The sequence below is a fragment of the Etheostoma cragini genome, chromosome 12 (assembly GCF_013103735.1).
Source record: "Etheostoma cragini isolate CJK2018 chromosome 12, CSU_Ecrag_1.0, whole genome shotgun sequence".
In the NCBI taxonomy this organism is placed as follows: Eukaryota; Metazoa; Chordata; class Actinopteri; order Perciformes; family Percidae; genus Etheostoma; species Etheostoma cragini.
This window is the reverse complement of record NC_048418.1, coordinates 9,259,401-9,286,387: the sequence shown is the minus strand read 5'-3', so window position 1 is coordinate 9,286,387 and position 26,987 is coordinate 9,259,401. Positions and strand designations below refer to the sequence as shown.

Here is a 26,987-nt window from a genome sequence, read left to right as displayed (position 1 = left end):
TTTACAATGTTAATTTGTGTTCATTAGTTATTTTAGTTAGTTTTTACTAAAATTTGGCGGGTGTCAATTTTAAGCCAAGCCTGCAAAACTTTATGCCACCCACATATGCCAAATTAGTGTTGGAGTCATCTTTACTGTAAAATGTGGCTTTAAGGCCCCAAGTGCACAATGTAATTTAGCCTTAGTTTGAAAGGCCCAACAAACTCTCTGGCACACACTGACACCAGGGCTGTGGAGAGGTGAAATTACAAAAAAATGCATTTTGTTGTAATAAGGGGGTGGAGGAGCACAGAAGGGAAATAGCACATTATCAGTGATACACAGCTCGGCTGCTCTCAGCCGTCAGAGCTGTCAACACATCACCGTTATCCTGCATTATTCATTAGCCATTTGCCACTCAAGCAGGAGACACACAGATATACAGGAGCACACATTCACACATACACCACATCCCCAGTCGAGTGCTGAATGTCCTGGAGCAAAAAAAACTTGCTGAAATAAATAAAGGGGTGGGATCGGCTGACCTGATAACTAACAGATCAAAGCAGATGTGTAAAGTGAAGATGCAGAGAGAACGACTGATAGAATTCAAAGTCTTTAACAGACAGTGTTCACCTTTGGCAATCAAAATGGCACAACTATGCAGAGACTACCTTGTTATTGTGTGGCCAATTGGAGAAATAAAGCCTGGTATGAATTTCCTTGTTTTGTTAAAGCAGACAAAAAACAGCCTTTTACTCAAAGAAACAAAAGGTTAATGTGGTTTGGGCATGAACACATCTGAGCAAAAATTAGAAAATACATGTAAAAAAACGGAGTTAAAGCATTTTTTTTGTCTATTTTCAACACAAACCTGAGTCAAGTGAGGCAGGAGTAATTGGAACTGACATGCTGGGACATTGCAGCGCTACCAGCACTGGGAAAGGAAGGGTGTTAGAGAAATAAAGTTCGACACTCTGAGCAGGGGGTAAGTAAATAATCCCTGAAGTCTGACTGAGATGGAGCTTGTTGTGCTTTACCTGCCGAGCACCAGAGGCTAAAGAGCTGCGAGGATCAGCGAGAGGCTCCTCTACCTCCGACTCCGTTCAATAACTCGCTCTTGACATTCACAGCAGGCGAGCTGTCCACATGTGCGAGAAAATCCAAAGTGACGACCAGTTTAGACGAACCGCACTTTATATATGCCTCTGCAGCTGCACAAATGGGATATGACACCTGTCAAAAACACTTAGGTGGATATAACTCAACTCTATTGTGAGAAGTTGATTTGCACTTTGGATGAAATCACTTACTGTAAAACGTTGACTGCATGTCAGAACATTTTTAATCATACAATATGAAAAATGCAAATATTCACATAATCAGACAACTGGGTTTGCAGTGGTACCTGTTCGCATAATATTGATAAATAAAAAAACAATATAGACACTTTTAGCGGGCCATAAATCATGGATTTAAAGGACTGGTTTCATATCTTGGAAGATACACTGATTTGCTTTGGCTTGTCGAGAGTTGGATGAAGAGATTGATACTGCCCTCGTGTCTGTACTCTAAATTATGAAGCTACAGCTTGCTTAGCACAAAAGATTGGAAACGGGGAAACAGATGGCTGTGTCCAACAGTAACCAAATTTGCCTATCAGCATTTTGATTCCTCCAATGCATTTTATTTAAGCTTTCTTTAGTCAGAAGTCTCTTGAAATAAGTGATTTCTTTTACAATAGAGACCTGGCAAAAATGTCTGCCGTAAGAAAGAGGTATTGCTTAGTCACACACTAAAAAACATTCAAATTTCAATTTAGTACAATCATTTTCACTCTGAACAATGCAAAGCACTTTGCAACCCAGTTTTTGAAAGTGCTATATAAATAAAGTTACATTAATAAGTGCTCCCAGAAGCAGGATCGGCGCTGTCTGTTCTTTTCAGCCAGGTCAGTCTGTGCTTTGACAGAGAAACCAGAGCCCTCCCACACATCCTTCCTTTATCAAGTCACTTCAGACTTTAGGAGCATTTCATCAAACGGTCTTCTCCTAGAGAGGGAGGGTAGGCATTATATGAACCGTCTATGTCCCTTATTCTTTTTCTTGCTCCCTTTCTGCTTCAAAGAAATTGCCATTCAAGCCGAGCTTATACAAGCCAATACTGTATGCTTTAATTAGGGGCGTGAATCTTCACTGGTCTCATGATTCGATTATCATGTTAACATTTCAAAACAAATCAATATTCCGACGCACCACGATGCGTCACCTCGTCAATATTATATACTGCTACGGATGGTTTGCATCAACAAATTCAGGAATGAACTTTTTTTTTGTATCTGCTCTTCCTGAATCTAGCCGTGTCTGAGCACAACCAAAAGACAAAAGGTAAAACCAAAACAAAGGAGTGACTGGAAAAACAAGTAGAGATAATTGACTATGGTCTGTCACTTCATCGGTGTAAAATCACCTAGGTCCGCATTGCAATGCAATGAGTAATTTCAACACCCCTACTACTACTAATATTTCCTTTGTATACCAAGTACATTTACACATGCAAAGAATTTATACTCTGCATTTAATCCATCGTAACTAATTAGGAGCCGTAGTCCGGCACCCGGGGACCAACTCCAGTTCAAAAGCCAGTGCCTATGTTAAGGGCAGGAGTTCCTAGCTTCAGTTGAATATAGTTGATGGCACTTGCTTCAGAAGTACCATCAAAACACTGTATTCTAAAGGGCTTTTTCATAAGAGGTTTTAAAATATATATCCTTTCTCCAGAGCCATGTACAGTAGACTCCTCCTGTTCTTCAACCAGATATATGAAATCGCTTTTCCTTGCAAGATGTATGCTGATGCTAATTACTTTATTTTTTTCCATACAACAGGCTGCAAGACAAGTCATTGCGTTTGCCCATGGGTAAGTTCTGTGTAGAAGAACAACATACTGTGTCTTCCCATGTATTCAAAGCAGCTGAGGACCCTCTGGGGACAACACAGTGACAAAATCCATAGCAGCGCTGCGGGGTAAAAACAGAGCTTTATTTCTAATATTTTTCTTTTTACACAGACCACAAGACACGGCAATTTATTTTAATGATGGAAATGAGCAATGCAGCTGTGTAGGCTTGCTGAGGCATTTCTTAATTCTGCCTGGAGGAAATATGAAGCATTGGGGATGACCTCTGCAACATGCATTATGAAAAAGACAATTTGCTTTCTTCACGTCTAGTTTTGTACCAGTGTGCAAGGGTAACCCTCAAAAGAAGAAAAAAAAGATTCTTGTTGATGCAGAGGGGCTCCATCTTTTGTGTGGTTGCTGGTCAGAAATTAGCTTGCTTTTAAGATGATATTGACTTTTCCTCTCTCTCCACAATGACTTTAAACTATGAACTCGTCTCCCTTCATAAGTATATTGTTTTAGCCATGGCAGTGTGGCTCTTAGGCAATTTACATATTTGTAACTATTTCATAAAATGGCATGACATTTTGTGAATCCTACTGACTTTGGTGATTCTCTCCTCCCCCCCATCTAGCTCTACAGTTAGGTTGACATTTTTGTGTTTTTAGTGAACATTTTTGACAACTATTAAATGGATTGCCACAAAATTTGACTCACTCATTCTTGGTGCCCAGAAGATTAATTGAAACATCTTTCATCTAGTGCCATCATCAGGTGATATTAAACTAATACATTCCCATCAGACTCTGCTTTATGTGTGTTTAGTGCTAATTAGTAGAACTAAGACTTGACTTAAGCATTAGCATAGTGTTGTTTCAGAGTCTTATAATCCAATTGTGCTGCCGTTTTGGCCAAAAGAGACTTTATGTTGAATAAAACATAATACATTCAAATATATCAAGTCTGAAATGGAATACACTTTAAATATGTTGGACTGCACAATAAACAAAACTGATCAAATGTTTTTTTTTGTGGAACAAATAGCACACTAGTATATTTCAATCCTCTCACTTTATTTTAAATGTTTCTCTGAATGTAGCAAGTCTTCGCGCACATTAGAATCAATTTAGCTTTAAGTTAAATATACTGCAAGCAGCATTTGAGTCCATGATTTAACTGGCCTTTTAAACTAGCTCATTCTCCACATGCAACATTTTAGGTTCATTTTGACACTTTTAGTGACACTAAATTGTATTCTAGTTTAACCTTTTTCTATCCAGGGAGTGTGCTTATCCACAGAAACAGATGGTTGTTTTAAGTGGTTAAATGTTAACTGAGGCATTAAACAAGGAAGCAAATCAGATTACATTATTCTTTCTTACTCCTGCACCAAGAGCAGGAAATACATTATAGTAGGTTTTAAACCGGCTTCTTTTTCTACAATTATAAAACTCATTATACAAAAGAAATCGGCAGACATTAAATTAAAAGACTTGGGTCCCTGAAAAACACATGCTATTTATAGCGAGATGAACAGATCCATACATTGTACCAATCAACCCAAGTGTAAGTCCTTAAACTAATGAAATCAGACCAAACAAAGGTAGAACATACACTAATGAACTAAGAAGACAAAGTCTCAAATGTTACAATAACAGGAGTGTTAAATAAATGGTATTTTTAGCCAAATGACAGCAAGAACAGCTTGTTGTTTTGCACAAACTAACATTATGTTCAAAGTTCTCCTGACTTTTCTTTTTTTTTTTTTACAAACTATTCATTGCTGCATTACAACTCTGTCCACTTCAAAATGAAATGAGTGTGTGTCACAGTACAGATCCACTATATTTACTTCTATTTTCCTGGGACCTGGGATCATGTTTCCCCTGGAACACTAAAAAAATGTCAGTGCCCATTTGTGACTGTACTGCTCAGTGCCTATAAAAAGATAAGGCCGGCAATATTTTGTATTTGTCTTTTACTCGACAAGAATGGGAAAAATTCAGTTGGATTCGACTTTTAGTATCATTATTGTCTATATAGTTAAATAGATGCAGTCTAGCCACATATGTATTATTCCTCGGTGTCATAAAGCTCTATTTCTCCTTCCATTATGATGAGCATGCGTATGGTTTATTCTGAGTCAATCTCACATACACTGTCCTACTATACATACCCACTAGACCACCAACTGTGTGTTAATCTGAGGCTGAAAATAGTCCCCCCCCCCCCCCCCAAAAAGGCATTATTTACTCCAGCCTGAGTAACATTTTCTTAAAACTACAATGTCCAACAGTTTAAGGAAACTGAGCATTGAGGATCTGCAATTTTTATTTCTAAAGTTTTTTCCTTTGTCCACAAGGTTTTGAGAGTTTTTCCGTGATTGGTTATGTTTATGGGCTATCATTTCAATATTTTATAAAAAAAATTGAAATTGCTCTTTCCCTAAATGTATCTTATATTGTCTATTCAAAAAATAAATACAAATCCTAAATGATTTGTTTGTTCTGTTGTCTTTAGATATGCAACACATTTCATTTATTGTGGATTAGTTCTTTGTACTGTAGTCCTTTAGGGCCGTGTTCAATATTCTTAGCTGTTTTAACATTTTCTTGCTCCAATTACCCTTTTTCACCATTTGTATCCACAATTTCTGTCTCCAACCCTTTCAACTTTCATCTTCTTTCCCTCACACTCTGTTCACCCCTCTGTTATGACCCGCTCTCTCTGACTCCTAAGTTAAAGGCCTCATTACCTTCCTAAAGCAGATGTCGATATGTGGTGAGAGGACGGAGGACAGAGGGCTGGTCAAAAGTGACAAAGGCTCTGAACTCCGTGTGTGGACACTGACATCCCTGCAAACAGCCAAAGCTTGTTACACTGCTTTGACATTTTGCACAAAGTTAAGTATTCACAATAGCTAAACCTGGGTACAGTAAGCTTTGGAAGTCAAATTGAGCTACATTTTAGTGGTGCTGGAAACCAGGAGGGAGAGAACTTTGTGCTGAAAAAAAACATACTATGAAAAAAACAGTTGGGCAGAAATGTCTTAATTTTAACCTTTCCTGAAGTGGCTCAAGTAGCCTCAAAGCATACTGCTGCTGATTATACATTTATTCATTTGCTCGGTCATCACTACTCAACCTTTTCTAATATGCAATCTCACCTTGCCTGTGGAGTGCAGCACCTGCCTGTTTGGGTTGGCAAATGTCATCATAATCAGCTTTAACCATAAACCTATAAGGGAGGTGGCATGTGACTGATATTTCTATGTAAAATACAACTGCTACATTAGCTAAAAGTGGGGATGCAGCAGTAAATTATGCCTCATTAACCCAAAAGGAAATGCTGCAAAAGTGAAAAGTGGCAGATTAATAATGTGTGAGGTAATACGTCTGGCCAAAGTCCAGATTCTGGTCAGTTTTCTTTCTGCTTAAAGTTTGTCTGATGTTTCTGATTAAATGACCTGCCTGTAGTGGTGTAGGAAGTATTCATTATCCATTGATGATATGTTTGTAACAATTCAGAAAATAGTGAGAAATGCTGTAATAATTGCCCAGAGCCCAAAGTGACACATTCATAATTTTTGTTTTGTCCAACCAACAGTCAACAAACCTTCACAGTAAAAAAAAAAAAAAAAAAAAAGAAGCAAATCTTCACATTTGTGAAGCTGGTTGATACTAACCCTGGTACAAGATAGACTGACAGAGTAACCAAAGCCTACAACTTGAGCCTACTTCTGATTTTGTTCTTTTTTGACCGTGTAAAAGCCGCTTAATTGTGTACCTTCTCCATCAGCTTTTTCTGCTTAGGTCTGGATTTCATAAAGTTTCAATATTGACTAAAATGAGGGCACTTGAAAAATAATATGAAAACCTAATCAGCTATCGTGATCATAGTCCTGTCATGAAGAGAGTAGTCTATACCCACAATGTTCCGCTGCCGGATGTCCCTCTTTACCTTCCGCTTTCTTTGTATTGTCATTTAAAACTCTGGTGATTTATGAGGACTATGGTTAACTGCTCCTCAGATCTCTTCAGGGTAAATCAAGAAAGCCAGCTAGACTGTTACATCTGAAATTGTTTTTATACTTTTGAACTACACATGTTCCCCCAAAACAAGTTTCTTCCCAAGACTATTTTACATAAGCACGGTGGCTCCGTCTGGAGCTTAGCACCGTCCAAGACGATTGTGATTACTTTAAAGAAATGCCAATAAACCAGAGCATGTTTTTCTCCCATCCCGGAATGCTGTGTGGTCTAGCCAGACCCTCTTCCGCACCGCTGTGGAAGAAGGTTTGGCAATACAAGGCTATGTAGAGAGAGAAAGCAAGGGTTGTATATAATTGATTACACATTGACGTGACAAAATAACTAATGGACTAATCCAGATAAGATGGTCATAATAACATAATTGATGTTTGTATGATTGTTTTTTATTTAAACCACATCTTCCATAAAGTTAATGGTACTTTAAAATATCCTTGTTCTAATCTAATTCTATATAATAGAGAAAAGGGAAATATGGTCAAATACGTCTAGTACCAGGTACATTTGAACACACTCATTCACTTGGATGGAAAAGCGTGTCCAAAATCTTGACTGGTACTGTACGTCTATATGTAGTCTGGTAAATTGTTAAATCTATGAAGACTGAGAAGGTAGAGAGCTGCTGCGTCTCATTTTTTGACTTGAACTTCTCTACAGAGTCTGTGCTGCATTATGCAGACTGCTGTGTTCACTGACACTCTGCAGTGGAGGACATCCATCATCCTAACATGCTCAACAATCACAACATTTGTCCCCTGTCTCATATTTATAAAAAAAAATAAAAATAAAGACAAACACCCAAATGACCGACCAGATGGTGCTAAATGGCAAAAGCCCCCCCCCCACCCCCCTTGCATCCTCACAGCAATCCTGCCCCTTTCCTGACATGCAAAGAGCTAACGGTGAGGGTTCTCCTCATCTCCGCCTGGCAACCAACGATTAATAATTCTCTCAGTGCAGGAGAAGGCATCTGATGCTTTTATGCCCACCACCACCCCAGTAGTTTTCTCTTTCATTTTGCAGCATCCCAGTGAGTCGGAGGCAAAGACTTCTTTAGGTCTAGGGAAAGCGTGTCTGAGCGGTCTGTTTTACAAGCAATATTGGTCTATAGGTCAAAATAAATGCATGGTTATGTCCTACCTGCCTCGTAAATTTCATTTACAATTCATAAATCACAGGCATTAGGTGTAAGATTAAATTCATTACAGTGCTGCATATAGCTTTGATAATAAATCATAATTAACTCTGTGCTTATCCCTAAAATAGACCGCTGCCAGGTGCTATTAACTTTGATGAATAGATCAGAAATTCTCTGAAAATTATGTTCCTACTGTCATAGCCCAATAGAGGGGAAGATTATATTATTCCATTGGAGAACAATAATGTGTATGATGTTGTAATATGTTTTTAATTTATTCTTTTAATTAAGTTCAACTGATAGCACTTGAATGCCTTAAAAGTGAGTCAAAGTCCAAAGCAATTTCTACAGTTACTACCCACCAATATAGTCTTACTGTTTCAGTCACACTCTGGCTAAAACTTCAAAGCAAATTTCTCATTTTGCCTGAAACAATTGGGTAGATATTTTAAACTGATTATGCTGTCTAACCTTATTTCTCATGGTAAAAGACAAAGCATGTGGAAAAGGCCCCCAAGTTTTGTTAGTGTTGCTATTATTTAGTCCAGTTGACCATATTGTGCTTCATGTTTCACGTTTGCTCCCATTTATTTATGTTTCTACTTTTACTACTTGTTAGGATTGTTCAATAATTTGTGGTTGAGTAGAATATTAAATAAGTGGTGTTAAATATTGTCATCTGTACCGCTACCAAGGCTTCTCTAGCAAGGCTTTGCTAGATCGAATGGAACATAGCATCCGTTCCGGAGTTTTCATAATAGAAGCATCCAGCCGTTTAGTTAGTTGGAGGATTTAAAGCATATCGTAGATCACAGGAAGTGCTGTACATTATTGGTTACTTAACAAATGGTAGAGAATCCCATATAATAAGTATTTGAATCCTTCTGCTTTCATTAGAGTTGGAGATATATAGTCATATTCTTACCATTGTTTATTTTATGTTTGGTAATGTATATTAGTGCTTAGGGAGGAATGAGTGTATGCATAAGTTTGCTTTATTTGTATTTTGATTCCCTCTTTATAGAAACCACACTCAGAATCACACAAGAAAGAGGAAGAACTAAATGGAGTAAGAACTATCTCAGCTCTTCATTTCATACTCTGGAATAATTGGCCTTAAGTGGTGTTCTGGCCGACACACCTGGGTGAACCTGGTTAATGAACCCAGAACTAGCACCTAGACAGAGCATCTTCCCATTATCTTCACTTCAAAGCCAAATTAGTAAACTACAGCTCAGCAGAGAATCAATGGGTGCCACACATGCTAAGCATGTTTTCTGTTACATTTTAGGGCATTTTAGCTGACGCGTTAATCCTCAGCGAAATACAATGAGTGAACAGCGAATTCCTACTTGGGTTCAACTGCTTCCAGTATTTTTAGTCAGCAAAAGCTCATGTTTGTGCCAGTACTCTGTATTGTCAGTATTCAGTGTGTGCCCTAAATTCTCTTATTATCTGGGTGAGAAAGCATCCTCTTTCAGGCCACAGTGGGACACTTAATCTCTCCAGAACCCCCCCCCCCCCAAAATGAGCAAAAACAAAATAAAAAAAAAGGTTTCTTGGCATGCGGACCACCCATACACTGCAACACCTCAATAAGTAAATGAAGTAAAAATGGAAGATAAAAGTCTACAGCCATGCTAGCGGCGTGTGAGGCTGTACTTTGGCAAAGAAGTACTTTGAGCTCCATGCTACCATGCGCACAATGACTATATTAACATGCCGAGGCTTAGCAGGTCTCGTGTTTTACCATGTTCACCATCAACATATTTCACTTAAATTCACGAATATTAACCTTATGGTTACACAACAACAAAAAAGTCAGAGTATCAAAGTAATAAGGATTCATTACCCAGGGAACATGAGTGTCTGTACCAAAATTTCCACCGATAGACCAACTCTGCCGTCCAAAGAGCCACGCCGCGAGCAAGGCTAAAAATCTACATCCATTTGAAGTATTTCTATAGCAGTGGAATAGAAGGAGTATTCACCGTACTGTCCAATTATTTTTTTAAAAGCCTTTAATATTAGAATAAATCATAAAGAGAGAAAGTGTCTCACAGACACCAAACAGCTTCAGTATGTAGCAAAAGTCATGTTTGCAATCTCCAGCTAGGAAGACTCATGGGCTGGTAATGAGTATATGCTGGTGGTGTCATGGAAACAGGCCACCTGTCAACCAGCAACCTTCCCACTGTCCTCCACCTGTCAACAGCAACCCCATTTCATTTGTTTTTTTTGGGGGGGAGGTTATACTAATTTCAAAAATACCTTCCTGCTGCACCAAACTGACAATAAAGTTCATCATACTATTGGGATTTTTTTTTTTAATTGTAAAGCTCACAAATGCTTGATCATTTATCTGGGTTGAGATGCAATGAGCAGCATGTGTCCAAGGCAGTGTGCATCTCCAGTACTGGACAGTATGTACTGTTGTTGCTATTTCTATTCTTGTCTTGCACAATAAAGTGGCTTTAAAAGCAGCATGAACTGTATAGAGTGAAATTATGCATTTCAAGAGCCCAAATTAAGCATTATTTTAGGTTCACACAAACAGGCATTCATCGTATTTAGAAATGTTTTTTTCTTTAACATGGAAAAGCCTTTTGCCAGTGCTCCGATAACTGAATCATTTTGTTTTAGAATGAATCATTTATATAATTTTTTTAGACTAAATGTCAACAGCCATGCTAGCTGCTCTTTGAGGCTGTGTGGGGAGACGGTGCTATGAGCTAAATGCTAGTTAGCATGGGCTTTAAAAAAAGAAATAAGGATTTTTAACTAGTTTCTAAATAAAGAAACAATGGACAAATGAATCAGAAATAATTGTGAGTTGCAGTTCAAATTCAAACTTGAAGATAAACTAATGTACTGTATATGTTGGAAATGTGTTATGGTTTTTACTTCAGTATCGTAGAAATTGATTCAGTTTTCTGCTGTTCACAGAATAACTTGATAAGAAACTTCATGTTTTATAAGCCTATTAGCCTCACGTGTCAAAGAGATGACAATCAACCTCCAGTAAAAGAATCCCATCATTATCCATGCCAAAAGACAATAATTTAACACACTTCACAGGAGTAAACAAGATTTGTTTTACTAAAACAAGAAGGGTCCGATTTATGTTTTATTCAAAGTGAGTATAGTAATTTGGAAAGGAAAGCCTTGTGCAGGTTGAGAGGTTTATCTTAACAAATTTTAGTAAGCAACATGAGGAACAGGCTTTACAACATAACACCATAAAGTCTTTGCCCTCAAAGAGAATCAAAGAGTCAACCCCTGGTGTAAGCATCATGTTTTCCTCCCAAACAACACCGCCTCTTAAGAGATGAGCAGGATTTTAAATAGTATTGTAAAAGACACTTTTACGACCAGAAAAGAAAAAAACATCAGTCTCTAAAAGCTCTGCAGCCTATTCAACATGTTAATGGGATGCCTGTCCAAGACCAGGGGAGTAAAAAACCAAGGATTAGCAAAACAGAGGACCAATTTAAGAGATTTCTTCGGGGACAGAGATCAACACTAAGGCCTAAGATCCAGTATTACACACAAAACTACTGATTATCATTGATCTAAAGCTCAATAATCAATCTCACTTGTAATGTTGAATAATTTAAAGCAAGTGTCTCACTTACACCTCGACAGCTTCACAATGGGGCGTAATCCAAGCAAAAGTCCAATGATCATGATACTACTAAGCTTTCCCTGACTGTTCAAGCTGCTCTTAAACCACACCGGGTCCCCTCTCTTACAGTAAAAGATTTATGGCTGCTCGCAAAGAAATGTGTTATGACCCTAATATGCAAAAAGCCTCTCGCTCCGACAATGCAGCAACACTCCTGGGTTTTACAGGAGGCTTACAGCGACACGCTGCTCTGATTTTACATTTTCATGTTCATCACACCACATTATGAAGATGGTAAACGATGCTGCATACAAATCAGAAATCTGAAAGGTGTGACAGACGGAATAATGAAGTGATTTTTCACCTTTTAACATGTATTATGTTAACTAATTTGACACATTTACACAATGCCTCATCATTTACTTTGTATACTGAGTATACAGGATAGATATAGATATGAATACAATACTATCTGCTTGTCGTTTTTTTTTTATTAATGAGTGAAGGATAGAGACGAGAGGCAAAAATAATGCATGAGTTGAAAGGGACAGGTGGATGCCGGTGCTTTAAAAGCAACAAAGTAGTTAAGCTGCGGCTTTGGCGGCTCACTAGTCTATATCCAAGACGTTCCACTTCTGGGATCAGGAAACTCCGACGGATGTTACTTTTTTCAGCCAGATGTCAGTTACCTTCCGCTTTTTGTGTTGTGTCAACTCCGATTCATGAGGACTATGGTTAACTGCTCCTCAGATCTCTGCAGGGTAAAGTGAGAAAGCTAGCTAGACTGTGAAATCTGAGTTTTCTGTTGCACGACTAAAACCAACTTTGAAGGTCCCGGTATACATTTCACCAAAACAAGTTCCTTCCCGAGGCTATTTTTCAGTGGCACCGTGGCCCCGTCGGTGCTTAGCACCGCCCAAGACAATTGTGATTGGTTTAAAGAAATGGCAATTAAACAGGGCACATTTTTCTCCCATTCCGGACCCTCATCCGCAGGGCTGTGGAGGAAGGTCTGGCAATGCGAGACTAGATGCTACCAATCAACAGGATCAACAGTTCAGCAGCAGTTGCTGCAACACAGCTCATGGAAGCAATATACTAAGTTTACCATATGTGAATTTAGTTGCCTTTTAGAAAAATTACCCTTATTCTGTAACAAAATTAATATTGAATTAAAAGCAAAACTGTAGCATTCACATTTTGTACCTGGAGTAACATTTTGCAGAGCTTATCTCTACTTTACAGTCAAGACTGAAAAAGGAACACCAAGTTGCATCCCTAAATGCAGAGTATAATATGGTACACATTTAAGTAAGTCATGAATCAACATAACTGGAGACTTGAAAGCCTCTAAATATGTGTAGCTGCATAGAAAGCTGACCAGAAAGCAAACTGGAAGTCTCTCACTGGGATTACTATGATTTGTGTGTCAATGTGTTTAGGAATAGAAAACAAAGTGTGAAGCAGTAATGCACTGCATTAGCTGATTGAAAAGAACCCCAAAAGCTGGTGTTAGTCAGGAAAAGCAAACTGCTGAATCATTATTTGTCAACTGCTGAGAAACGCAACAGGCGACGCTCTGTTTAGAGAGATGAGGGCTTGACAACATTACAAGCAAATTTTATTATTGCTGCCAAGAGGTGATTGCTTCCCTATTCATACAGAGTTGTACAACTAAAATCTGAAGTAACTAGTTTACACCAAATTTAGAGCTAAAATAACAGAAAGTCAGACTGCATTAGAGCGGATTCTGCACGGAACATTTTAGCTGCAGTTTCATTTCACTTTATTTATAGTATCAATTCATAAGAATTATCTCAAGACACTTTACAGATAGAGTAGGTCTAAACCACACTATAATTTACAAAGCCCAAACAATTCTAGTAATTTTCCCAAGAGCAAGCAGTGCGACCCAGGCTCTTGCTAGGTCGCGTCTGATGGTGCCGGTTGGGGGTTTGATGAATAGAAAAATGAATAAAAGAAGAATGCCCTTATTCTTTGTTAACACACTGATAGGAGATTAATCTTTGTCCCGCTAGCACCAGTAAGTGCATGACTTGACACCACATTGTGAGTGTTGTTTTAAATTATGCTGCACATCTTGCATTTTATGTTTCGGTGTATTTTGCACTTCTTACGTTCATGATTCCGCAGTATTACAAGCATAAAGAAACAAGTCTTCAGTCGGCCTAAACAGATGAGGAAAGCCTGTTCAAGTCAAAAGGTGTTAGTGGATCAATGACACATGTAGAGAGAGACTAAAGATTCTGTAATTGTTGCAGTTAAATGTGTAGTATTCTTTTCTTAAAATTGGATTTATGATTTTGTATACTGTAATTCTTGTTTCAACTGTTCTTAATCCTCTAATTTATATTCTGCAGCACTTGTGTCTTGGCATTACTTTTTTTCCTGCTGCAGCTAGATGTATCCTAAAAAGGGGCCCATGAAGTTTCATCTCAACCACTTATGCCTTTTAAAGACAATATAAGACCTTTAAAGGACAAACAAATCTTAGAAAAAGCATAAATATGCAAGAAAATATCTAGGTAACAGACACACCATTCAGCCCTGCGTTATGAGGATAATTTATCTCTTTAGAGTGTTATTTTTCTGAGGCCACAGATGCATTTTATCTAATAAGGCTCATTAGATGGAGCTGGGCTACATGACTCGTGATGCAGGTGTGTCTGGGAGATTTCAGCCAGCGGTTATTCAATCAGGTGCAACAAAGCAGAACAGATAATGTACTTACCGCTTTTCTGGCCGCAGGGTAACTATCATGTCTACCTGCGTTACTGCCCAGCGGGTGGTATAACCCTGATGTGATTTTGTTAGCTTCAATTGCAAAAAAAGACTATTCAAATATACCAGGGAGCAGAGAAAGCGTGCTAAATGAGAATGTGACAAATGGTGTCATCCTGTGTGATAAAAAGTCATGCGATATGAGCGCAAACATCAATAAAACTGTTTTACCACCAATTCTTTTCAGAACACAGAAACAAAACATTAAAATGTAGGAAGAGGGGCTAAAAAAACAACATGGCAAATAGTGTCCACAAATTCAACACGACAATGCTCTCATGCATAAAGAGTGCGTCAAAAAATGTTTCTCAGTTGTGGAATAAGTTGACTGGCTTTTCAGGCCTAAGTTGGTTTGTACTTAATGTAGTCTGGCTTTGCCAGACCCTCCTCCACAGCGCTGCGAAGGAGGGTCATAAAAATGGGTAAGAGAACAGCAATATGGACCGTAGAGTGTTACTTACAATGGCTTTTTTCAAATAACGAGTAGTACATTGAAAACCACTGTTTAATGTATATACAAAATACACAAAAGACTGAATAAACACTCCTCCTCAAGGATCAAATGATTTTTGCCTTTTGACAATCCAAATGGAAATTCAGTAACTAAATTTCCCTCCCCCGCTAATAGTTTTTCTAACATCCTCCGAGTGCCATTTCATCATCAGGACACAAATGCAAATAGACTTTAAGGAAGACTGCAGTTCGCCTTTAGCTGACAGTTTTCTTCATTCCCCCCAAGCGCCTCATTTCTCTATCAGATTGGATCCCAAGAACACAGAAGCTAACAAGTTGCTGAGCCCCTCTTTCTTTGGGACGACAACTTCCTTGTTCTGAATTGACCTGATGAACAGCCTCCCAGCACGCCGGGATATTTGTGTTTCAGGGTTTCCAGTGGCTTCATTTAATAAGATAATTTCACAGCAATTACAAGCTTTCAACACAGATATGTAATGTCATTACACGCTTGCTCGGTGACAAATTCTTGTTTTGGATGGAGCAACACGCTCCGTGCGGATTTTTTAGCTGCATGTGGAGAAAACACAAAAGAACCCCCTCGCTCCCTTTTCTCTTTAAACGGCACTCGTGATAAGCATGAAATTACAGTTCTGTAGTTATGCTGCAAACATTGTGTTTCAATCTCCTACAGGTTTCTTCTCTTGACATCCAATACTCAAAGCAATTATAGATACAGTCACGTACCACGCACCCTGTAAACAAAAGTCTGTGCACTGGCGGAGAGTCGTTTGACATTGAAGCCAGGAGGTTGCTCTTGATCGCATCAGGATGCAGATTGCATCAACAAAGTTTAGCGCTTTATGTTCACAAAGTGAGATGTGACAGGGTCATGGTAATTATATTTTTTTTACTTTGTTATTATGATCTATAGTTGTTAGTGGCGCAATAAAACCCAAATAAAATGTTGTGGATATATATGATTACAACAGTTTTCTCCATTCTAAGAAATCGGTTTAAAACTAAACTTTAAAGAGAATTAAAAAATAAACCTTGCAATTCAAGACCTATTTCAACAGCACAACGGAGTAAGGTATGGCCCTCAACATATACATTTCTGGATAGGAGAAGAAAAACGCTTTGGGTTGTCTGTAGTTCTCAATAGTTTGGCACGGGGCTAAGCTCTGTCCACAGCGACGGTGGCACTGAAAAATGTTGGAGAAGGAACTGGTTTAGGTTGAACATTTGGAACCCCCCGCAAAAGAACAACCCGTAAAAGAAAGCACCACATACAATATTAACTTAACTGTTCACACTATAAAGTTATGTAAACTATTTAAATTAGCTAGATATAATTGAATGTAATTAGCTCTTACCAGTGTATTGCTATGTGTATCCCAACCAATGGGTTCTAAAACATCCAAGTTAGAGAGTAAATGCTGTAAACTTATTCTTTGTAAATCTCTACAATCATTCCCAGAGAGACCCAAGCAGGTCTGCCATGTTGCACAATCCAAATTTTCTTGAAAACATTTTTCTGCCAATGTCAGCATGTAGCTTGCTAGCTCAAAGTCTGTTGTCGTTTCTTAAAACTAACTGTATTTTGTAAGGCGATGGACATCGATCGAGACTAATAAAAATAAACTGGACACAGAATTTAGTAACAGAACCTGAACTTCTGTCTCAGTTGTCTTAACCTTTCTACTGAACTCTTTGTGCCATGAAGCCCCTACACCACTTGGTCACTGCTTTCAGTCACACTGCTGATGCAGTGCCTCCTTGGTGCTTGATCTACTTAACATTTGCAAAATTCTGCTAGCAAGAGTTTCAGGACTGAGGAGCTAGATGTACCGATGTCCTTGATTCAGTTCAGATGAGAGTGAGTGAAACAGAAAGACAGATACATAAAAAATCCCTTATGTCCTGGGGCCTGTCGCACAAAAGTAGAATAAAGATATCCAGGATAAGTGAAAAAGCGACGCTTGACTTGGTGTGACCCGCTCATCGCGGCTTAATCAGTTGCACGTTTGCAGAGCCAGGATGAACAGGTGAAGCTATGTCAAGCAATGTGTAGATAGCTGGGATAAGTGAACGTTCACAACTTTCTTAAATAGACCACGATATTGATCAGATTTACTGATGCAGAAAGGGAGAAGATGCATGTGGCATTTGTTTCACCCGCTGAGCAGTATCTTTTAGTGAAAAGTAGCGAGTAGGTGAAGCATATAATATGCAAAATGGAAATACGGCTGTTATCAAACAGAAAAAACCCAACCAACTATAGTGGACCGACTGAATGTGTAAGGATTTAAAAATGTCTGCTTAGCCTATTAGTTGCTCCACATTTTTGCAAAGTTGTAGGCTACACTGTTTTAAATGCTTTTAATATGCTTGTTTTATGTGATGCATTTATTGCTGTATCTTTTTTTATGTGATCAATTTGCTGATTTTACAGTTTCTTTGAGTAGCCTACCATGTAATGCACTATATAAATAAAAATGTATGTGACAAAAACTAGAAAAAAGTAGTAAGTGACTTCAATACACGTCATGTTTTTTTTCTTCTCCAAGCTCCAAGGTGACAAGTGACAGCACCAAAATAAAAATAAGAAGCATTGTGTTGTTCCCTGTGTGATAAATGACACTACACTATATACGTATATAGGCCAAGTTAATGGTACAGTGATGTGTGACTTATTGAGAAGGTTATGAAACCAAAGTAAGCTATACCCTAATAAAAAAACAGGAGAAACAAACTATCCTTCCTTAGAGAAGGACAAGCAACAAGAAAGGAAATCATTAATGTATTGTCTCTGACCAGTCTGCCATTATTATCATATGGGAATATAGCTGCATTGTCCCACTTAGTCTCCGGAGTGCGCCCCTTATAAACCAGAAGCTACAAAGACCCCAACCGGAAACCGCGCTGCTCATCTTTTTTTTTTTAAAGAAATAGTGGACACTGATGCAATGCACATGTCTGCCAGCAGGCAGCAGCCACTGGGAAGCGGCCGCACGCAGGCAGCCTCAACACACTATCGGCCAACCAGGAAAAGTCCAGACTCTACAGATTGCCATTACACATCTGAGTGCCAGTGCAACCATTTCCAACCATCTAAACAACTGCTATGTAGGGGTTTAAATCAAACTCGTGACAATGGTGACAAGTAATGCATTTCAATAAAAATAAAGCAGAACACCTTCAGAAGACAACGGAATAACTTAAACACGTTTATGTTGGATCAGAGCGATAGCTGATTTAACACATGAGACGCCAGGATTAATCTTAGACTGGCTGTTAGCCTGCTCTAGACCAGGCTAGCCGCAAAGAATACATCTTGGCTGGGTTTAATTCAACCTGGTTTTGTGCAACCAAGTTAAAGCTAAATTCATCCAGGATCACTTGAATATCCCAGCTTAATCCCTTATCCAGGTTTCGTGCAACAGGCCCCAGGATTAATTTTAGCCTGGCTGTTAGCCTGCTCTGGAGCAGGCTAGCCGCAAAGAATAAATCTCAACAGTTACTTGGCTGAGTAATTCTGAGGACGATGTTATGTAGGATTTATGAATGTACGATAGCAACAGTAAGCTAATACACAGGGGTTCTATTTTATGAGTGAGCTATTATTGCGCATCTGTTCATGTGTGCTGCAACAGTTATGTTTATGCAATGAGTTATTCAGTGCAAATATAACAATGTATCTCAGTAATGATGGTATATTAGGTTTTTACTGTCGCTCTGTTAAAGGCAAATGTTCCACTGTACTGTCGTTATGTAGATCACGGAGATCTGAGTCTAGACTTTACGACATCGTAGTTAAGTGAAAGTATGTCAAGTTGTTATGTGCTGCCCTGCCAGCGGCAGAATGTAATACTGTCTATGTTTACGGAGGGCATTTTAATCTGTGTCTGATCAACTGTCAATTTGGGGAGCATCGCCCAACCCTAGTAGGCCAACCATTCCCTCGTTTTCCCTTGCCACTTATTTGAAAGAGTACCTTCTCTTTTTCTTTACTTCGCCGTCAATAGTTGCTATTGCTGGCTCGGCGGCAGACCTCCTAAAACTGGGGATATATTGCCACAATTTTAAAAACTAATGTCACGGACTAGTGCTTAAAACCACTGGACTTGCTACCAAAAAAGTACCCGCCATTGGCTGGTGGTGGGTGCTAATTTCTCACCCTGGGTGGAAGAATGACTCATCTGTTACTTAAAAGTAACAAAAGTAGTAATTCAGCTCTTTTTAAATTCTGTTACAAGAAAAAAAATCTTGCATTCAAGATTTTACTTAAGTAAAAGTACAAAAGTATTTAGAGCAAAACTTAAAGAATTAAAGAAAACAATTGTTAAGCAGAATGGTCCATTTCAAACTGTTATATTGTGAATATAGCATGTTACTGGAATATTATTACTGATGCTTTAACAAATAAGCAGCTTTTTATTGTTAGTTTAATCTGTAGCACAGTATCATGTAAATAGTAAAAAGCAATCCTGTATTTAACGGGTAATTGTAAAAGGGCACTGCATCAGTTGTCCTTAATATACAGGAACTTTAGAGCCAAAGGCAAAACTACAATGCCACAATGAACAGAAGACCTTTGGGATACATGTATGTTTGTTTGAGTGTTTAAATATAAGTGAGCTTTAATTCCATAGGGATGTTGTCAGGTTTAAACCAGAAAATACTTTATCATCCCAAGAAAATCCCTATGGGTTCTTTCCCCTCATAGATCTTTTCCAATTCATTTTCTATGGAATTTCTGCAGGCTTTTCAGATCTGCAACACATGACTTTGGCAAAGAGCTGTTCACATTCGCAAATATTGAACCAAATCTCTCAGACCATCATAACACAGAGAGGCTGTTGAGCTGATGGCGTTTAATTTTAAACTATTTTAGAATGAATATGTGCTTACTGCCAGGGGTGCTCACACTCATATGAAGTGGACGACAGATTATGAAGCATGATTACACAGCAGTGACATTCATGCTAATAAAAAACAGATTTAAAATGAAATTCACATATTTGGAGGCCTATGAGAGTGGAACATCTGTTATTATTAAGTTAATCCATGATTAGACCGACTCACCCCTCATGATGAATTACAGATGAAACATTCATGTTTGGTTCTTGCTTTAGATAATTTTAACCCGAGGCATCAGCAAGCCCTCATTTGTGCTTGTGCCAGTTTTCTGACTTCCAGTGTTGTCATCGATTCTGGACCAGCATTCAAAATGATTTCCTCTATTAGACTTTTTTGCTCAAATTAGAAAATTGGTCACATTCCCTCAATTTTATCCTCATTTCATTGTACTTGAGTTAAAGACTATTCATGAAACAATTGCTTTACATCATTGTTTGCTTTCTCTAATCTGACAACCACAGCAAGAAACCAAACGTCATCCCAAAATGTTGTCAGAGACATGTCAATTTCCAGATTTTAATCTCATTTATGTCTTATTTCCGACATCTTAACATGATTTAATTTCAAGCCAAATGTGATACCATAAAGTATTATACGTTACAACGAATAATCTAATTTCATGCTGGATGTACATCAGAATGACAGAAGTACATGAGCTATAACTAAATGGCTCCTCTGTTCTCCTGAATTTAAAGGTCGCCTGGGGAGTTTTTTGACGAGTCAAAGTTTCTTAGAATGTTTTGATAAATAGATACTGTTTTTCATTCATATCTTGCACTCTGCTTTGCATGAAGATGCACATGACAGGAGACAGGGGTGACAGGTTCTGGGTTTGTATATAAGATTAAAGGTGTGGAACGCTGCATGACGTCCATGTCTTATCTCAGGTGTCTGTTACAGAGCAGGAGTTAACTGCACAACAGACGTGACACCATAGAGTTTGCAAAATAAAAACAAGGTTATAATAACTCCATGTTGCATGTATTGACAACTGATTAGTCGAAATGTATACTGGAGTAGACAAAGTAAATGAGCTATATCTAAAAATAACACCTGTACTTTCGGCATAGAAGGTCACCTATGAGTCTTTGGACATTGGTGTTTAATTGAGCAGGTCTATGTGTTGTTTGGATCTTGTGTTCTACAACATAAATGAGGACTAACACCACGGACTGAGATACTGCCACCCCAAATTCAGTGTGACTGACTTGCACACAAAAAAACACATTTACAATAGAAAAAAACATGATTGTTTCCAATAAGTACAAATGTTACCTTGGGTTGTAACGTAGTTAAAGGAATGTAATACTGAATAATCCTGATTCTGTGGAATGGTGAAATACCACAGGAATGAATAGGTACACAGGGATAAATTAAACTGCCCACACTACCAGAAACAGACGCACAGTGTCACAACTGTGAAAACACATCCACACAGACCTAAGTACATACGCATGCTATAAAGGACCAGCTGGCTGGGAAGCAGAGACCCAGGTCACACAGACCCAGGTGGCAGTGCTGTAAAGTGACACTGTGATTTAAGTCCTGTGTCGTCGTAAGGTCTGTTATCTACCGCCGCTAACAGGGCCGCGCCGATACGGTCCGACAGCCACCGACTGCAGCTCAGGCGGTAGCGCTGATAATGGATAGCTTCAGCCCTTGGAACTTCCAGCCGCAGTGCGCAATCACACATATATCATGTGTTTAAGCTGCTGTCAAATACATTCACAGGCAGGGATGTGGTCAGACTTTTGTTGTCTTTTTTTCATTGTCTTGGCTCCTGTTTGATAAAAAAATGTTGTCAGATGTTTTATTTGCATTTTAAATGGAGCAAGAGAGTAGGAAGAGGAGCAAGAAATGTCGCTGGACATAGATGTTGTGATGTGCCTTGGAGAGGTTCATGACTTGGCTGTCTTTGTTTGCAAATGCATAAACACCGCTTTCCTGCCAGCAAGAAGACAATTTTCAACCACAGAATCCTGTGTATGTAATTATATTGCATGTGTTCAATAACTGGATGGTACGTTGTTTAGAACATGGTTCCTATATCTATATGTCTGTACGTTCTAAAAGAATCTTGCACTGTTATTAGAGGGCTCACTCAATTCTAATTGTGTATTACACACTAATGTATACCGTAGTATATACACCTTTTTATAGTATTTTTTAAGTAAATATACGTCAATGCTTTGTTTTTTGGAAAATTATACAGCAAATGGGCCAACAAATGTCAGTTACACCGTGAACATAAACCACATGTTTTCGCGAAGTTAATCCAAAGATACAGATGTATTCCCTCACTTCCTGTTAAAAAAACTGGAAAAACGTTTTTGCATACTAGCTGCAAATAGTAAAGTTTATACAACAGAAATTAGTGTATCATGCATTCTGTATAACAGGCCTTTTTCACAGTACACGTTTTGACTTGTCACAGTAGGAAAAGCACAGGAGTAAACATTAAATTAATAATAGCTGAATTTCATTTAGTTTCAGGGTCCTGGTATTGTGCATGCTGGTTCCTTATCCCACTGTCATGTCTTAACGGAATACCAAAAGACGAAGACAGTTAATGTTGCCATCTGTGCTTTTACACTATGACAAGTCAAAATATCTGCTGTGAGAATTTTAGTGTATAGTATCAAATTTGCCACAACAATCATGTTGAGTATAATTTGAGTATATTTCATTTCATCACTTTTCCAGTGTGAACACAGTACATACTCAAATAATGCTTACAATTAATATGTACTTTGGCATTGGGACACAGCTGGTGGCTGTTCATTAGTTCCTTTTTTGACACTTCGTCTCATGTTCCTCTTTGATCTGCTCCTGATTGGAAGACAGCTAGTCCTGGTCATGGAGTTACCTCAGGCTACTCCAGCCCTGTTTAGATAATTGTAACCCCTTCACCGCCCAGTCTCTTTAAGTTTAACTTCCTCACCCCTGTCAAAAAAGGACTGAGCTTCCTGACAGATTCTTTACATATTGTTTATAATTACAGGCTGAGAGATGGTTATTTGGTCGACTGGCAAATCAGTCAGCCAGCACTGCATTACGCTGGATCAGCAAGTCAAAGCTGAGGCGGCGCCTCTCTGCAATCTGGATAATTAGAGTTGTGTTCGATCCCTGTGCCATCTCCGCAAAAGCTGATGATTATCCCCCACACCATGCAGCAAGCAGTGACAGTAAACCAGTGAAGTACACAGACATATGACAGGATAAAGACAGACAAGCTCCAGTAGGAGTGTTTTAAGAGTGTTATTTTGTTGTGAACTTTGAGACATTTTCTAACTGTAGTTTGCATGCATAAGCAGAGGAAATATATCAACAGTATATTTTTGGAATTTTGGAGAGTGTTATATTGATGTGGCCTTTAAGAAAACTAGTTTGCATTTAAGCAACATAAAGAGCTGTACTTTGCATTTGGAGTAACACCATAGTTTATAAGCTCAACAGAATAATAGCAGTCACTCCCTTCTCTCTCTCTTATTACTTAAAATATACTGAGTTAATGCTGTCTAGTCTAATTTAAAAGTCATTACCATGAACACTGATTACATCTCAATACTGGAATATGTGTAAGCAAGATTTAGACAAAAACAAGACGGAGATGCTGGGAAGCGGACATATAGAGAAACCTCTCAGAGCTCGTCACATATTCATTAGATGTGGTTCATTGTTTACACCTCGAGTTTCTTTCTCTGTTACCAATCAGTAATGATTGAAGTGCTGCCTCACACCCAGGAGCATTATGTCTTGTAATGAGATTCCTTTCCCCAAGCATACCTCCCTAATCCTACATCTCTATCTGCACTTTGTGGGCCTGCAAAACAGCTGAGCCAGGCTGAACACAGACGCTGTACATGAAATTCTGTGTTAACCCTGCCACCCTGAATAGAAGTCAAGACAATGGAGCTGGAATGGACTGGATGCTATGCCTATTACCGAACATGTTAATCCTCTTAAGAAGTTAAGAGAGGTCTGGATGATATGCGGGAGAGGCACGAGTGTAGAGCTCTGTGGAAATGAGCAGAGGCTAGTCTGAGAAATTAGGTTTGTCCTAAACAATGGCGAGCCCAGAGCCTGGTTCTTGTAGTTATTAACCTGCAATTCTCTCGAGGGACTTAGTAGAGAAAGAAAGTATTAGGTGGGTCTTTCTTTAAATAACAGTGTGCAATTTTAGCTTAAGTTTTTACCAAATCTACCAAAACACTTCCAACGTTTCAGGTAACTGATCTGTAATTTGAATCATTTTTGCAAACTGCACCAAGGTGCTGTCAGAAAAGTACGTTCTGAAACCAGGATGCTTAGAAAAACTGCCAGAATCATGCTATCTCATTAACTGGATTTTCTCTAGACTGGAATTTAGCTGTTTAACCCAGAATGCACATGCGTCTGAGGCTCCTCATAAAAAAGCTTTTTGCAAGAAAATTGCCTCCTGTTGAGCTTCTTTAGAGGGAAAGCTAAGTAACGGACTTTGATTAAGCCTCATAAAAAGGGAGGACTTAAGACAAGGAAAGCACAGAGGGTTGAGCACACCATCAGTATCAATACTGTCAATATAATAACAGTGAACAGAGCAGTGAATGTCAAAGGATTGAGCTGTAAAATAGTAAAAAACTGGAGGTCTGCTGTATAATACTGTGATGCCAAAAACAAGAGCAAATAAATAAATAAGATCTGACTCACCTGTCTTTACCCGTCTCATTCTTGAAGACCATGTCGCAGTATTTCATCCTTTCCTCTGTGGTGACGTAGATGCGTGCATGAGGGTAGTTCTCAGACGCCTGTCGCAGCATGTTGTACACAATGCCCTTCCCATCCTTCCTCATGTTTCGTAGCGGCCCCCACACAACATACACTGTGTCATTACCCTGGCCGAAGAAGTACTGGGGCTTCTGCAGCAGTAGAGGGACGCTGGTGTGCGAGACAACTCTGAGCGTGGTCCGCTGGCCCACGTCATGTTCAAAGCCCCTTGTGGGCGCGTTGTTCATCCGCCAGATGCATTGAGAGCGGTCAATTTGCGGGCCGGCACCCTGGCCCAACATCTGGCCAGAGCTGGACACGATGCTGCAGAGCTCACAGTGCAGCTTCAGATGCTGCAGGAGAGGAAGCAAGTCTGTTAAAATTTATTGTGTTAGAATTGCTGGATTACGTCCACGTCAAGTCTCGAGTCAATAGAGGCAAGTCTGAGATACGTCTCAAGAGTGTCAGGATAAGTCTCAAGTTAAAGTCAGTCACGACAAGTCTAAGTCAAGACTAAAGTCAAGTTAAGACAAGTCTGAGTTGAGTAACAGTCAGGGTAAATCTCAAGTCAATTCTAAAAATAAACTGCCAGTCAAGTCTCAAGCAGATTGAGACAGGGCCAAGTCAGGTCTGAGTTCCAAGTCAATCAAGACGAGCCCAGGTCTCAAATCCTTTCAGACAAATCAATAGAAGTCCATGCCAAGTCTCAAATTTACAAAGTCACAAATATTCCTGAACAATACACAATTCAAGATCCAAGTTTTTCAGGTCAGAAGCTGACTATAATAATGGACAGGCTAAGTAATGAAATATGCAAGACCCGTCTGTTGCCGTAGGCTACAGCTACGGTTAAAGAGACAATAAGCAATCTAAAAGTTCTAGCTACAAGGATGGCAACAATCAGCAGGACTGTGGTTCAGATCACACAACAGAGGCACACCAAACCTAGATAATAAGAACAGAGACCAACAATTGCTATAAATGATCACTCTTTCTAGTCCTGCAGAATTGTATGATCATTACGTGTTCAAGGACAGAAAGGATCTTTATCTTTTATTTGAAATATTTGAAGAAAAAGTGATAAATACTCTTCGAAAATTGACTCCTATTGTGCAATTTATTAAAAGATAGGAATCCCTGGTGAAATAAAGTGGAGACATGTTTTTAGTACTTCTAGCTAGTTATTTTCTAATATTGACCGATATCCAGAGTCTATTTTTCTTCTAAAATAAACTGCATCTCATGAAGTTCAATTTTTATTTCGTGATATTACACTTTGTGATTTATTTTATATGTATGCAATAATAATATTGTAATCAAGTGATTTTTAGCCAAGGGCATTGTATGATGAGAATATAAAATAGATACATTTGGTAATTATTTAATCAAGATTTTACAGCCCTAAATAATTTTCTTTTATGTCCTAAGACTGATGTCACTGTGCCCCGAACTAACATTGATTAAATTAATTGAATATGGGACCTCAGAGGTTACAACAGAGTCTTACTGCAGCAAGGCAGAAAGGAAAAGCATGGGAGTTGCGTAATTTATCTTACTGTTTAATTTTTATATATCTTATACTTTACTGGAGCGAGGGGGTTTGTAATGAATCTTCAATAATAGCTCTTAGCTACGCTTTGCCAACAGAGGAAGAAAGCTCTCTGAATCCCAAATGGGAGATTTACCTAATTGAAGCAAATGTGCTTGGTTTGATTTGATGAGATTAAACTTACTTAAGTGAACGAATGCAAGAGAAAGTTAAAGGAAAAGCATTGTGTCATGACTAAGCCCTGTTTAATCATTTGCTTAATGGAGAATAGCTTTAATGTCTCTGGTTTGAATATAAATTGCATTTGTGCTGCATTCTGGCCGACGGTTGTGGAACTCTCTTGCATGTTCTGCGTTTTATCTGAGTTTTAGTGTGTAAACAGAATCCCAGCGAAATACAATACCACTACTTGGCTAATCAGCACTCATTACAACTCATTGTTTTGTATACAGAAGATCAACTATTCAGAAAGTTTAAAAAAAATGTGTTGGCGTTTCTCTCATAAATTCTTACGTGAATTACTTCAGAGCTACCAGTCATTGCTTTTTTACTCTTATGTATGTATCAGTCATGGGTTAAGAAATGATCTCTGGACCTGGGATGGTAGCTCTCCATGTACTTGGCGGTTGAGACACACATCACAGCTCGTCCATCATCACCCGCTGCCCTTAGCTGAGCTCATAACTCCATCACGCTACTCAGCACACAGATTGGCTGAACTCTGTGGGGATTACTGGCTGCCTAACTGCAAGACACATGGGTTTATGACTGTAACATACCGCGGAGGAGTCCCTGAGCAAGGCATTTAACATACAACTGCTG

The 26,987-nt window shown here is 38.8% G+C and overlaps 1 protein-coding gene across 1 annotated transcript in view; it reads right to left on the bottom strand.

The window, feature by feature from the left end:
• st6galnac3 (ST6 (alpha-N-acetyl-neuraminyl-2,3-beta-galactosyl-1,3)-N-acetylgalactosaminide alpha-2,6-sialyltransferase 3) overlaps positions 1 to 26,987 on the bottom strand; it is a 62,869-nt gene that overhangs the window by 6,400 nt on the left and 29,482 nt on the right. Inside the window, exon 3 of the mRNA XM_034887363.1 lies at positions 24,560 to 24,969. Coding sequence (XP_034743254.1) covers positions 24,560 to 24,969 — 410 coding nt within the window. The remainder of the gene's footprint in view (positions 1 to 24,559; positions 24,970 to 26,987) is intronic.